A 15566-nucleotide genomic window follows, 5' to 3' on the forward strand; every position below is an offset into this window, starting at 1 on the left:
AGGACGACACTTGAGCTGGCACCTCTTCTCCAAGCTTCCACACCAAAACGGTACGTTTGGCCCTGACGGATTTAACGTGCACCAGACCCGCTTGTACGACGGTTCTTCAGTGGAATCGGATCTCGAACCTGAAGCTCTCCGGTTCCGAAGCCTAGACCTTATCACTAAACCACCGCGGCCCTCATATAATGAGTGAATAGAATTTGTGCGATTTAAGTGCGTATAAACAATAAAAATGAGAAATTCATGTCTAACTTCTTCCAATCTTTATAGCGATATTTTACAAATCAATCATTTTGAAGAAGGCAATACAAGTTTATAATGAAATGATGCATCTTATTTACACGTTTGCAGAGCGGATTTCTAGCTAGGCAGCTCCCTATGGCCGAGATACTGAGTGGGGAATTTTATTTCCCTAGTTACCAAACAAATAAATTTGTAATAAATGTTATTATAAAATATTCGGATAGTATTAATACTTTGTGAAGTATAATCGGTCAATTTCTTATACGTTTCATTATATTCACTTAGATAACAGAATTTTTATAATCTCGAATGTTTGCTTCAATAATGTTGTGCCATTATGTGGATGTCAGGAAATCTAAAATCATATTAGATAAATAAAAACAAATTTTTATAAAGTAAATATTTATTTTAAAATGTTCACCTAAATTAAATCATTGACCACAGAAAAATGTCCTGAAATGTGAAACTAAATTAATCGACTTATTAAAAGAGGGTCTCCTATTATGCACTGCTTAGTTCCGCTGCATACATAATTCACTAGATATCTGTACAAAATTTCTTTGTTGTTTTCAAAATATATGAATCAGTAAATTGAGTGATATTTTTACATTAAGATTGTTCATTCTAAATTAATTTTTATTCTCTTTGTAAGCAGCAGTCTAAAATGTTCTTTTTACCTAAAAATTAAACCTCTTTTCTTGCTATTAAAGTCAGTTTAAATCGTTATCTATCAAGTGGAACCACTTATGATTACTACACCTCGCATGTAGACGCGTAACTACTGAAGCTACCACAGACGAAGTCGTTTTTCTATTGATGACGTACAGGAAGAACCGTTTTGCTTTATCCCTTTCTACTTAAAATTGTTTCCCTGTTATCGAGATTTTATTGTATATATCTAAAGTAACCAAATTGTATAATCAAATATAGGGGTATACTAAGTTGAAAACTGAGCCTTCTGGTCTTTTTGCCATTCATACTTTTAATACTGCTTGCAGAATAAAGAATACCCACGTTCAAATGAAAAGATTTACAGTAACTAATGATTAGATTCTATTCATAAAAATCACGGAGCAGAATTCTTCAATAGCAAATTTTTAAAAATCAATGAAATTAATATTTTTAATATAATCTTCTTACTTAAAATTAAAAGGTTGGATAGTTCTGTACGTCTGATTCAGAAACAGGACTAAGCTGGTACAAGGAATCAATACTGGACCCTGTATATTATTAATTATTACTCTTCTGGCTACTTTAGCAGTACCGATATGTACAAATAGAACAAATATAGTCCATATCCAACTTAATGTAATACTTTTTTTGCTAGATGAAAATTTCGGTTGATATCTTCCCTTTGAGATATATTTTCATTTATTTCTCTAAATACGATATCATGATTTTACCAATACTAAACATGAAATATTTGCCACATGCAACTAATGAACGAATTGACATTTCTAATAGTATGGTTCCCAATTTTTTTCTCCATATTAATCGTTTTCCAAAATTCTTTTATTTTTTAAAGTATATTTTCAATTACAAAGATTATTTTAAATCATTTGTTATTTGTGATAGAAATACAGCCGCAATAGTTAATAAAAATTCGCATTACTTTTAAATTCTGTTCAACAATTCCATGCAAGAGAAATTTTCGTAGGTAGCGCTTGGAAGTAGGGTAAACAGTTTTTAGGAGCTCAAAATGTAGAATTTTTAACCAGTATTTAAACAAAATTTAATGATCATATTGATTTTGCAATAGATATTTCTTGTCTACTCACCATTAGATGAAAAGTCTAATGCTAACTCTAAGCAAACTCCACTTACAGTTTTCAAAATATCAGCAACTGAGTGTTTGTTTGGAATCAGTTTGAAAACTCATGAATCGAATAACATATTCAAGAGAAGAAGCTTATCAGAATGTTGGAGAGATCAAACAGTTCTCTCTTAAATAAAATTGACATACAACCTCATTCCATTGTGGAGTGGGGGCCGCGGTGGCCTGGTTTTAAGGCCTCGGCTTTGGAATCGGAGGGTTTCAAGTTCGTTTCCCGATTCCACCGAAGAACCGTCGAGTAAGGGGGTCTGTTGCACGTTAAATCCGTCATGACCAAACGTCCTCCCGCTGGTGTGGCGTGGTGTGGAGAGGGGGGTGGGTGCCAGCTCAGGTGTCGTCCTCGTCATCTGACAGAGGTTCAAAATTACGAGATCCGTCCCAAAATAGCCCTAGTGTTGCTTTAAACGGGACGTTAATAAAACTAATCTCCATTGTGGAGTACCACGGGTAAGTAAGTGTAGACCAAAACAAGTCACCAATTCTCGCTTTCTTTAGATATAGCAATGTTTTGGAGTTAAATTACCTCCACTATGTATTTGTATAAGACATACTTCCTACGGGAAGGAATATACCGCGGCCGGTGATTATTCTTACGACTCAATTTCAATTCTCTGCGTTCTGCTGCCGTGTCGATTGTCATTCAAATTACCTCAGGTGCTAAGTTAAGGTGAGGGTAATTCCTTTATAGTTATTTAGAACAGTAAGGTAGATTTAATCTTGTAAATTTTGGTGATGACAAATGACATAAAATCTTGATTTTTAATCATCTTTCTACAGAAAAGTTCTATTTAAAAAAAATATTCCGTGCTAAAATACTTTACTTTTTCTGAATACTCAAAAATCTGTCTAGAAATATATGCAATTAATATTATTTAATTCCTGCCATGTTATTACATCTGCAAATTATGTCCAAAGATATGGCAATGACTATTCTGTTGAATTTTCACTAAAGGAGTAAATCACATTTCGTCAAAATTGTATCAGTACGGCAACAAATGAATCGGACGGAATACAATAAAAGCTGAATGTACGATATTTGTGTGTTCAATCCATCATCAAATTAACTTATATATGTTTCAGCTAAATAAGTAAAAAGACAAGAAAATTCTTTAAGCAATCAGTTCATCTGAATCCATAACAATTTCATTTAGAAAGTATACGAACAGCCAATGCCACGAAGCTCTGCAGTCAATATTTAAGAAACTCTGCACTAAAATATGCTGAAAACGTTATACAAATTTTAATTATTTTGTAAATAAAATTCTTTTAATTGAATTTTCATAGTTAAATTTCTTTTCCATCTTTCTATTAAAATTATTATACTGCATCGTAATGGAGTCGATTCTATTTGATATGAAGAGTGCTAAATGCCTTTTTCCAATTTCATTTTGTACATATACGGTCATCTTATAAGAAGAAAAATGTCAGACAGTATATTTGTCAAGTGAACAAAACATCATGCAGATTGATACTGTTACTATATCATTGATTAAAATATGTTTTCCTTTCAGGATGCTGGAGCGAACGGTGCTCGTGCTGCTAATACTCATTCAGACAGCCAGCACCACAGAAGCGTACAGCCCTTTCTTTTTGAGATCCTCCTTTCACGAAGAAACAAGAAAAAATGACCCCGGACGTGTCATTCACAAAACGCCTCTCAAGAACCTGGATATACCAGTCTCCTCGAACAATCCACAGAAATTCCTTGACCAGAATTTCTTCTATAACATGATGAATGTGGCACAGTACCTTCAATGTAAGTAAAATATTTTTTAAAGAAATATTTATTTCTGTATTGGCATAATGTACTTGAAATGTTAATTGGGAAAGCGTATATCATTTTTAATGCAGTCATAGTTTTGAAATGTGGTATAAAATTTTATGTAGATGAAGGTAACTTATATAGCATGATTGTGCCGCGGTATGCAAGTCCATGATATGCAAAAAAATTAGTACAACCAGTGAGTGTGTTCACTTTTCGATTTTCTCGTATATTTGTTAGTGTTAAGCCTGGTCGTATTGAAAAGAAAATTCAGTAGGTATTTTTAAAACGTATTTCCTCTTACAGATAGATTCTGCCTAAAATTTGATTAAAAAAAACACCCTAATTCTATTTAAAAACCATATTTAAGTTGCCTCGCATTCCCATAATAAGATACAAACACAATGTATCCTTTGATGAACTTTGCACAAAATTTGGTACAGATATCTAATTTTAGTATAAATAAACTAATTTCGTCTATCTGGTTCGTTGCTTTTTTTAGTCATTATGCTAGAACGTGCACAGACGGACAAACTCCTCCTATATGGATTGAGTCCAAAATATGATAGAGATCTACGATTTCTATGTCTAATTGACATTCCAAATTCCATCCATCTAGCTTGACACGGTTTATAACGAGTGCATGCGTGAGCGCGCACGTTGTGTGGATGGGTCTGAGTACATGAACTTTCTTGTTCACAGGCAAACAACTCCAGAAATGTATTTTTTCGGTTACTCCGTCGGAGATTAATAAATATTTCGAGTTCGAGTTTTAGACTGTTACAATAATTATATTTTGAGCACTACGTACTTCAAAAAGTAAAAAAGAAGGTACAATGTTATTACATTTATTTTATTAAGACCGATATTTCATAATTAAAGCAATTTTTCAGTCTAAGTATAGTATAGTAATACATGTTAAATAATGTTTTCTTCATTGAGCATTTCCTCTTTATCATCTAAAATTTCTTCATCACAATCATCTTTTTTATGTTTTGTGCTTTTTGTAAAGAGTCATTTGCTTTTAATAAGATCTTATAAATTTCTTTATAAAAAAATTTGACATTTTTGAAACTCTCGTTTAAAATCTGTGTTTGTTACAGTCTAATATATTTACAAATAATTAAAATATTTTTGGAATGAAAAATATTACAAATACTGATAAGGACCATATATACTGTAAGGAGGAGAGAGAAAAAAAAATCTCCCATGTTTTCTGTATGGCGGAAAATTTGCAAAATCGTGAGAAATATGATGAGAAAAAATTAATAAAATGGATTAAAATCTTTTCCTGCAAACAGCAGGGAAAATTGATTGTTTTTAATTTATTTTTAAATTTTTAATTACTCTTTATTATATATATTGAATGCTTAACATTTTAAAAGTAGTACAATTTACTTTTAGAAAATCGGCCTGTAACCTTGAGCACACATTCCCTACGAAGTAGAGAAATTTAAGTGAAATTTCAATACGCAATTTTTAATTCCCTGCGTTTATTCCCTAATTCCTAATTAATTCCCTAATTAATTTAATTTAATTAATTTTTAATACGCAAATTTAATTCCTAATCATCACCATGGTTTTCATGCATCAACTTGTCGATGAATTAAAATAGTTCGATGTTCCAGAAAAAGAGGAGCAAGCACTTATTTGCTTAAATATTACAATTAGATATTTACTTCCAGATTCAAAGTCTCATGAAATAAAATAGGCAATTCTATGGAAACACTGTGACTCCTGTAGAAGTCAATAATAAGAAGTCACAAAAATTAATTTTTATACTGCCTTTTAAGTGTAAAAGTTTCAACTAATAAAATGCTTCTTAGAATTAGAACGCTACGTTAGAAGGCTCTGTACTGATAGTTTATACATGTTTATATATTGCAATGCATATTTCAATAATTTATTAGAGAACAAGTAAGTTAAAGAATATAAACTGTTCACGACCTAAGATAAATTCTGCAATGATTTAAATGCAGGAAATAAACAAAACATTAACGTAAATCGTAAGTCTAGTTCTTAAGAAAATTGGCTCAAACATATTTTATTTTTCACTGATAAATGATACACAGATAAGAAAAATAACCCTAAGATAACAGTCAAAATTTACAGCTTTTATTTTTTGAAAAACCAGGCTGGCTAGTCGCTAACTGGATACTCGGGAGTGTACTGTATAGGACCATTTCAACTTTAGGCATACTGAAAGAGAGACAAAAAATAGGCAAAGGTAGAATTTAGCTTGCAAGCATTTCAATAAGTCAATGTCTTCATGATTTTTAGTGAGAAGTTGTTAACACCTTTTTTCATCTGCGTTCATTGAATTTTGTGGGCACAATCGAAGAATAATTTATTACATAATTTTTTTTACCCATTTTTTAGTGCACAGTAACTTAGACATCTTCGAGTATCTTTTTTTTTTTTTTTTCTTCCCATGCTTTAAGTTCTCAGTGAGATCTCGAATCGCAATGTTTCAGAATAACGCGCTGTCCGAAGATGTCCCCAAATCTTGAAACTTATTAGATCGAAATCGTAACCGGGTAATCTGCAATCGTTATTTCTGCGTTAGTTGTATTCATTTTACTTATCAGTTGCAATCATTTACACAGAAGAAAATTTCTAGAACAATGCTATCAAGAGGATCAAATTTTATTTAAGAAAAAAAAAATTAGCTGATTGACATAGGTTCTATCAGTGAAATTTCTATAACTTATTTTTTTGGATATTTGGTTATGAGCTTCATTGGCAAATTTATTTGGCGCTTAAATGCAGTGTTTTATGTTCTCATGTAATCTAGGAAAGATCTGGTTCCCCTTTGAACTAATTGGGACAGAGATAAAAACCACAGAATCTGAAATATAGCCGGAAACTACTATAAGTTCATTCTTATTTCACAAGAAAATTTACCTATCTAGCCGGGCTGCTATCCTGTTAACATTATCTCAGATATGATTGTCACAAATTAACTAATGAAAATCTTATACATATTAACACAGTGCTTTAAATATTAAAATATTCGTAGTGCACTTTAGATGATAAATTTCACTAGCTAGACGAAAGTTCGGTTCGACATTGCGAGCTGCACAGGAGGACAAAATTTGCATAATAAGCGAGCAAAAGGTCTTTCGTAATAGATAAAAAGCTGTGCGTACAGGTTCCGTTCTTAAGCCACGATGATGGTTCTCTCTTTGCCGAAGCATGCGTTGCTACTAAACTTATTTTACCAAAACAGCAATAACGCTGCCAAAGCGCTTCGTTTGTACCGAGGACAGAAATCTTTGCGGATGGGTCCAATAACACCTTGCGCTCTGCGGCGAATGGTCAAATGTTTCGAGGAAACAGACAGCTTTGCTGTTAAAACAGGTCGTGGGCATAACACGGATACCATAGGTGATTGAAGACGTCGCAACCTCTGTTTTGAGCAAACCAATTCGAACACAGCAGTGACATCTAGTGTTAGCGCCATATCATAGAAACTGGAGTTGCCATACACAACAGTTTGGAGATGCATGAGGATAGCACTCAAAGCGATGGTTCGTATAAGATCCATCGCTTGCAAGAGTTAAAATCAACCGATAACGATGTGCATGAAACGTTCGCATTAACTTTCTTTGGCACAGATGAAGATGGTACAGAATTGACCGTGGAACATCCTATGGACTGATGAGGCTCACTTTCACAGGAACACCAAAAACTGCCGTATCTAGTCCACTGCGAATCCTCACCAGGTTCAACAAATGCTCTTGCGTTCATCGCGTGTTACTGTATGGATCGGCTTCACTGCGACCTCTTTGATTCGGACATTTTTTTTTTTTTTTTGAGGAAATCACTCCATAGGGACCAACAACCTATTTCGTAACCGCAGCATGTGATAGGGATATGTTGCAAACTTTTGTCATTCCAGAACTCCAGTAGCTCGGATGCCTCACTGTAACAATATTCCAACAAGATGGTGCTCCTCCTCACATGGCACGCGTGGTTTAACAATTGCTGCTATGTCATTTTACTGAGGATCACCTTATCAGTTGTGCGTTTCCTACAAGATAGCATGCACGTTCACCTGACCTAACCCCTTGTGATTTTTGGTTTACCTCAAAGATAAAGTTTATCAAGGAAACACAAGAGATCTGGCAGATTTGAAGAACCAGATCCTCTTGCTCGTATGCAACATCGAACCCTATCTGTTATATGCCGCTGTAAATCATGTTATAACACGGTGTAACATGTTAGCCCTGAAGCAAGGTGGCCACAGTGAAACCATCTGTGAAACTTTCGTTTGCTGTTTTTGCTGTCCTCCGTTTGTTACTGTCATTGAAATTTCTTACTAACGAAAGATTGTGTTGTGTAGTGAAGTTTATTACATTTTTACCTCGTATTCTGACCTTTATTGTTAGTGCCGTGTTTCGTATTCATTACCTTAAACCAATCGAAGACCCATATTTCTCCTAGCGGTCCCAAATAGAAATACTTTAATTTGAATCCCCCTGTATATGTAAGCTATAAAAGTTTTGTTACCTTGAAAATCGGTCTTCACCTTCTATAATATTCACTAAAATAATAAACATTTCAGACGTCAGTTTGTTAACTTTTTCTGAAATTCAGCATGTAATTCAACTTGTAAAATGTAAATAAAATGTGAAATTCACGATCCCATAACTAAATTACATTCATGCTAGCTTTAAGCACACACCAGTAAGTCAGTCAATTTAAACATAAAAGAAAATGTCTCGGTTGTTAGGCGCCAAAACGGAAGTTGGAATTTGATGCAGACTGAAAGGGTGGGGATATTTTTACTCTACCCAGCATTACAGACAGTGGTGGGCGATTGTATATAATGATTTTTACATCTGCAGTTGAAAAACATCTGTTTGTTTTCATATGCATATTTAAAAGCTTAAAACACTACTAACAACGCTTCTTCCTAAAAGATTGATTTTGATTGAATTTAGAGGAGCGAGCCCTAACATATGTTATGAATGGGAACTGTCAAAAAAAAGTTCATAATAAAGTAAGATCAAGTATTAAAATTCTAGTAACAATAATTACAAAAAGATCGAAAGCAGTTATTGAATTCTGGACAAAATAATAATATATCAGAAAACAAGTAATCAAGAAAAAGGTACAGGACAGTACCTTTCATGAGATTAACTGACTTTTCAAATGCATTTTTCTTTCCACAGAGAAAGAGGAATTAAAATAAATTGTTACTCAAGATACAAATTCAACAGATTTATTTGGAAATTTTTATTCTGCAAGAATAGGTAGGAGAGCTGTGACCTTGAGAAATCTCTCCATGAAAGAAAAAAAATTTTTTTTCGGAAAAATATCGAAAAAAATATTTATTATCATTATTATGGAATAAAAAATTTAAACAAAAGTTGTAGTTTCTTAATCTATGGATTCCGATTTTTTGCGCCGTCGTAAATTAAAAATTGCTGATACTGGAAATTTTTTTTTAATTTGTTGGAATACATCTCGCACACGACAGTGCATAACAATGTGCAAATTCTGTAAAATTTTCTTCAAAAATTCATTTAATTTTGATCTTCCAAGTGGCTATATCATTTCTATCATCATGTCGTGTCCATATTTTCATCAAGTTCTATTGATCTTTTGTGGTTCTTCAAAAACGAGTTAGTATCTGTGTATCTGCTGTATTACTGTGTCTACCACAAATCCATTGAAAAAGTAGTAAAATTGTGTATGCTTCAAAATTTTAAAAGAATTCTCAACAGAGTTTTTCAATGTTTCAAAAAGAATTTTCATTGGTGCCATGTTTCAATTCCAGCAAATTTCGTTTGTCTTTTTATTTCAATAAAAATTCAAAAGTGCTAATAAAATTAAATTAAGTAATAGAAAATAATGGTCTGTTAGAACAATTGAAATATGTAATATTTCGAGATTTTCAATTGCTTTTATTTGTTTGTCTTATAATTAAATTAAAGGAAGCAAATTATTGTTGTTTATTATTTATTTTTATATTTTTTCTATTGAGATCAATTAAAACAATATAAAAAGGAGTGCTTAGGTGAATGAATATCTGGCGAAAAAATATAAAAATGAGTGCCAGGTGAAAGGAAATGTTTTTGATTTTACTAACAATATTGTGTTCAAATGATTTTTATTTTTAGACTTTCTTTTAAAATTTTAATAAATCGATTAAAAGTCGATGCATTTGAAAATATTTTTTTAATTGGATTATTTTTAAGGAAAATTAATAGTCTAAAAAGTTTTAGAATTTAATCAAGAAAAGAATTTCCATCTTCGCTGGTTCTGCGAAACAAATACCTTATCGTTGTACGAATCATGCAGAGAAAAGAAATCCTCTTTCTTATTGAGAACTGTTCGCAATTCCCATTTCGCTTTTTAAAAATTGTTTTGACACTGGGTCGGACTTCATCGCGATCGTCTCTAAAAATTTTGAATTAACTAAATGTCTCGAGATCCTTTCGTTATAAATAGAAACAGATGAAAACAAAGGAAACAAAAAGAATCCACGCATAGCAATCTCCTTTCTAACATTTTCGTCAGTGGAGAAGAAAACACTTTTCTCAGAACTCAAAATTATTAACCCTTAAAAATGCAAGAATTTTTATTGTTTGCAAATAAAATTTGAAATCAACCAAGAAATGGGCGTAGTTAATGGAAAAAATACAAAAAGAAAAAAAACCAAATAATTTATTTTTTAATTTTGAAAAAACATTTTTCTACACCGTTGTGAACAATCAGACCTTGAGTTTTATAAATCTACTACGTAAAATAGTAGAATATTTCAAACATAAATAACATAATAATATTTCAAACATAAATAACATAATAATATTTCAAACATAAATAACATAATAATATTTCAAACATAAATAACATAATAATATTTCAAACGTAAATAACATAATAATATTTCAAACATAAATAACACTTCTCATCACATCACAAAACATGAAAATTCATGAAACAATTCTTTTTAGCATTTAAACATAAACAGACATTGCATTTGCTTCATGACTATTGTGTGGTAGCCTTATATAATGGAATTTTACACCTCAATCTGTTTGAAAATATAGGTTCGAGACCAACGCCGTCTTTTCGTACATCTATACACAGCGAAGGATGAGATGAACCTTTAGGTTTAATGAACTTATGTAGAACCGATTTTGCATATTGAAGTATTTTTACATCGCAAAAAAAAGCTACATTTTTCTTGCATACATGTATCAATACGCAAAAATATAAATGTTATTCGTTACTCTTACCTTGTTTCTATCCAAAAACAATTTTTCCTGCATGTTTTTAGTACTTTTTTATATAAATAATCGTAATTCGTAACACCTGCCGAAAGGAAACTGTACTCAGATAATTCACCAACAATGAAAATTGTCACATATAAAAAAATAAACTGTCAAAGTTTTTAGTTGCGTTGGGAAACTACAAAATAGTTTTGGTAACGTTAAAATTAGAAAAAAACCTATACAAAGGTCGCTACATAAAATTGTATGAAATTTTAAACATGCGATGCAGATCTACATTACTATGTATTTAAGGGTTAAAAACTCAAATTTGAGGTTATAAAGATTAAGTTAAAGAAACAGAATAAAAAATTTTTAAAAAAACATACCAAAGCAGTGAATGCACCAATGCAACTGTCCAACCATGTAATGGCGTATATATTTACAAAGAACTGACAAACATTTTTGGAATAAAACTGATTAACATGGCAAATAGCGATTAAGTCCAAGTTGCTTCTTAAATAGGGAAAAATCGGAACGAACGCCTGCCTATTTCGATGTTGTTCGGAGAAGTCGGTGATAAAAAAGTTTCTTTCCCTTCAGCACCAACATAATAATATATAAAAAAGATTATCAATAAAAATATTATTAAGTTAACATAAATCAATCAACTCAGTAAATTAGTAGCTTAAGAATTAAAAATAAAAAAGAAACTGAAATATTCTCTAAATTTATTGATAAATATACCCATGTGGGTTATTAAGTTTTCTCGTTTAGTTATATTAACGTCCCGTTTTAAAGCAACACTAGGGCTATTTTAGGACGGACGTCGTAATTTGGAACCACAGCCAGATGAAGAAGACGACGCCTGGGCCTGTACCCCCCTCTCCAAGCTTCCGCATCACACCAGCGAAAGGACTTTTGGCACCTACGGATGTAAAGGGCATCAGGCCCGTTTACACGACGGTTCTTCGGTGGAATCGGGTCTCAAACTTGAAGCTCTCCGGTTCCGAAGCTCAGACCCGAGGCCACCGTGGCCCCTAAAGTTTCTCGTGTTTTTATCTCTGCAGTGGTTTTCTAATTAGAGTTTTTCTTCAATTTTAATTGCTAATTGGTGTCTATATATACACTTTTAACTTGTAAATAAAAGGCGATTTTGGTTTGGGGATCGTGATCGAAGAAGATTTGCAGAATTTGTCCATAAAAATAGGTAGTAATCTTATAAGGAATTTACCTAAAAGAAAATGATATTTGATAGATAATGTAATAATTGTTATGTAATGCTCTGACGAATTAAGAACGATGTATTTGCCAGAAATTTGATTTCCAATCGCGATACGTTATTTCTCTCCCTATTTTTTTTTTTTTTTTTTAAATCCTGAAGTTATTGCTACAATATTAACGCTTTTCGTACTAAAACAAATATGCAGGATTTTTGACTTTAAGAACTACTATTTTTGTGTTATATTAAACACAAGTATTCTTATCTGTGAGTAGTTCCTCTTATCCTTTTTATTTGATTTTCCTTTTCAATTAAATTTTATTCGCGCATTCATAGCGAATTTAATCAGTTATTTTTAAAACATTTTGTGAAATCGAAGCAATTCAATCACGGCTAATTACATTCTTGTTCTTCAGAAATCCAATAACGTCAAAAATTTAATAGCCAGTTTTCACATTTAAACATTAATTTGCTTTTATTAAATCTTTTTTTAACTTTTGTTAGAGGAACTTGATAAATAGACGTGTTTTCTTTAAAAGTTTTATCACATTTATAATTCCTAAATCTAATATATAAAAATGAATTTTTGTTTGTTCGTATTTTATGCGCTGTCGTACCGTCCATCCGATTGCGATAAAATTTTGTCAACTTATTGCTTGCATTTATGTTGGATGCTCACGAGTCGGACAGCCAAGAAATTTATTTTTGCTGAAAACTGAAAAACATTATTATTCAAGCGCTTTAGGGTAGACAATATTAAGTTTAAAAAAATAATAAATGTTATTTATACTTCTCCTTTATATATCATTCAATTTCAATGAATGCATTCATTGTCGACACGAAAAAAATATTATACCTGTCACTCCTAATTAAACAAGATAGCAATTTCAAATTTCAAACGATATTTCCAAAATTGTTTCTTCTGCGGCAGCAATGTGCCGGGTAACAAATAGTTAAAAATAAATTACACACATGCTTGACCTTTCACATCAATAAAAATAACAGAAGTTACCTCATGATTATAGCAATCGTAATACTCAAAGATGTCATTACGAGTTCTTGTATTCAACTAAAGATGTAATATCATTCCGCATACAAAAAATACCAATAACAGTTATTTATTCAAGCATTTATTCGGGTGTAACAACATAAAAAGATATGGAGTCCAATGATGTTAAGAGCTTTTTTCAAAGAGTAGAACTGAAAACGGTATCAGAAACGAATGATTAAGAAAATAAGTCTTCGATAAGGAAGAAATAGGTTACACATTTTACAATTGCAACAGAAAAATGAATTTCAATATTGTAAAAAAATAAGGATTTAATTTATAATAATGTTGAAATGATTGGACAACTTGAATTTTTCAGGCAAAAATTAATTTAAGCAATAGTTTTATCCAGCAATAAAAAGCTCTGTTTTTATTTTTATCAAACCTAATTTTCATAGTCAATGTAGATGCTAAATTTTCTATATTTTAACACTAATTTTTATTATACTACAAGCAATATTTAATTTATACTGTTCAGGACTTTATGAATAAGCCTATTGACACAACACGTTTTTATCGTAGTAAACTTCAATTGTTATCGACTTCAGTATACTAAAAAGCTTTCCTATGACAAAGTTCTCATGTATTAATAGCTGTTGGTAAGGGTATAGCTGATTGAGATCACTTATTTTATCAGCATATTTCGGAGTGGAAAAGGGGGATCATAGAGCTTTCTAAGGGAAATAGTCAACATGCATCATATGGCAAACTTCGTGTTGTTAGGAGAACGTTGCGCCTTAGTAATTAATAATCTAAGCTACCGGTTCATAGAACCACACGTTCAAAATATTAGGATGTGCTCCCCTAAATAGCTCTAGCAAGCCTCGAAACAAACAAATTTGTCATAATATAACATAACGGGATGGTACTAAAACAGTAATATGCATTGAATTCAAAAGTATAAATAGAATTGTGATATGTAATATGCATCATCAGACTTAAACATGTCTGCGCTAACAGTTTGCTACAAATAATGCTATTTTATACTAGCCTATACATGTATATGTATATGTTTTACCTAGATAAGCATTTTTAAACTTTGATGCTGCAAATTTATTTTTGTTGGCTTTATGTCATATGTCGCATGATGGAAAAATTTCTGCCATAATCAAGATTGATGCAATAACTATGCATTGCGAACTACGAGCGGATAAGATTTTATTTACGTTTTATATGAAATTGATTACAAGCAGCACAAAAGCAAAAATAAAATTCACATATTAATAAAATTTAATAATTAAGTTCAAAATCAGTTCAATAATACAAATTTGTAAAAACTAAGAGACAACCACTTGTTACAATAACTTTTTATCGTCAAGAAAGGGAAGAGGAATTAGCAAACATTTTTTCGACTTTCAATATCCTAAAAATAATTGTGTCAAGTCTATTGGAAAAGATTTAAAACTGTAATTTTTGATAACTCTTCTTGAACTGTATTTTATATAGCAGTTTGTTTTCTTGTGAAAGATTTTGTTTACATGGAAGTGTAGAGGTTTTAGACTGTATCAAATTATTATTATTTTTGCAAATTCTATAAAAAATTGCTTTTTCTGAAGCATAATCAATATTTTAGAGTCATTGAAAATAAATGGTTTTCTGTACATACAGTCACTATTCTTTCACATAACAATTGGTTTTCTAAACATTGCAAAATATTAGCTAGCATAGTACCTCACGTTCGTCGTAATTAAAAGCAGTGAGCATTTGTTTGTCAGATATATATATAATTATAATTCATACTCCCGTACCGGGGGACACGAAAGTCACTGGTTCAGTGGTATGCAATTGCTTTCCTTTTTGGCATAGCGAGAAACCTCACTTTAATGAAGGAATATACCTACTATATAAGAGGTTAGGCCGCAGTCTATGATGACATTTAGCACTCCAACCTCAGTTTCCTGTGCCCTGTTGCCGCGACGACAGTCATTCAATTAAACCCCTATTATTAGAAAGGACGGAAGTAACTAGGATGTGGATGTAGCTATTATTATTCATACTCCACTGACATACATTAAAGGTTATTTGAAGTAGTAGTTATTCATCTTTTAAAAAATACTCTTAGTAACAGTATAATATTTTTTTAACAGAGCATGTACTACTTTTTGTTTAATTTTTTGTATTAGTTCTTTAGAGAATTTTGATATTCCCTGCAAAAAATTTAGTATTCAGGTCATTCTCCCTAATGAGTAATAATCTGTTAGAAAAATATCCTAATCAACCCAAAAAAAACT

General features: G+C 31.6%; 1 protein-coding gene across 3 annotated transcripts in view; it reads left to right on the plus strand.

The window, feature by feature from the left end:
* Window positions 1-15566, plus strand: part of LOC129960938 (serine proteinase stubble-like) — an 82442-nt gene that overhangs the window by 42123 nt on the left and 24753 nt on the right. For all 3 annotated transcript variants that reach the window (XM_056074689.1, XM_056074690.1, XM_056074688.1), the window contains exon 2: window positions 3592-3836. In XM_056074689.1, the coding sequence (XP_055930664.1) occupies window positions 3592-3836 (245 nt within the window). The remainder of the gene's footprint in view (window positions 1-3591; window positions 3837-15566) is intronic.

This window comes from Argiope bruennichi, chromosome X2 (genome assembly GCF_947563725.1).
Source record: "Argiope bruennichi chromosome X2, qqArgBrue1.1, whole genome shotgun sequence".
In the NCBI taxonomy this organism is placed as follows: domain Eukaryota; kingdom Metazoa; phylum Arthropoda; class Arachnida; order Araneae; family Araneidae; genus Argiope; species Argiope bruennichi.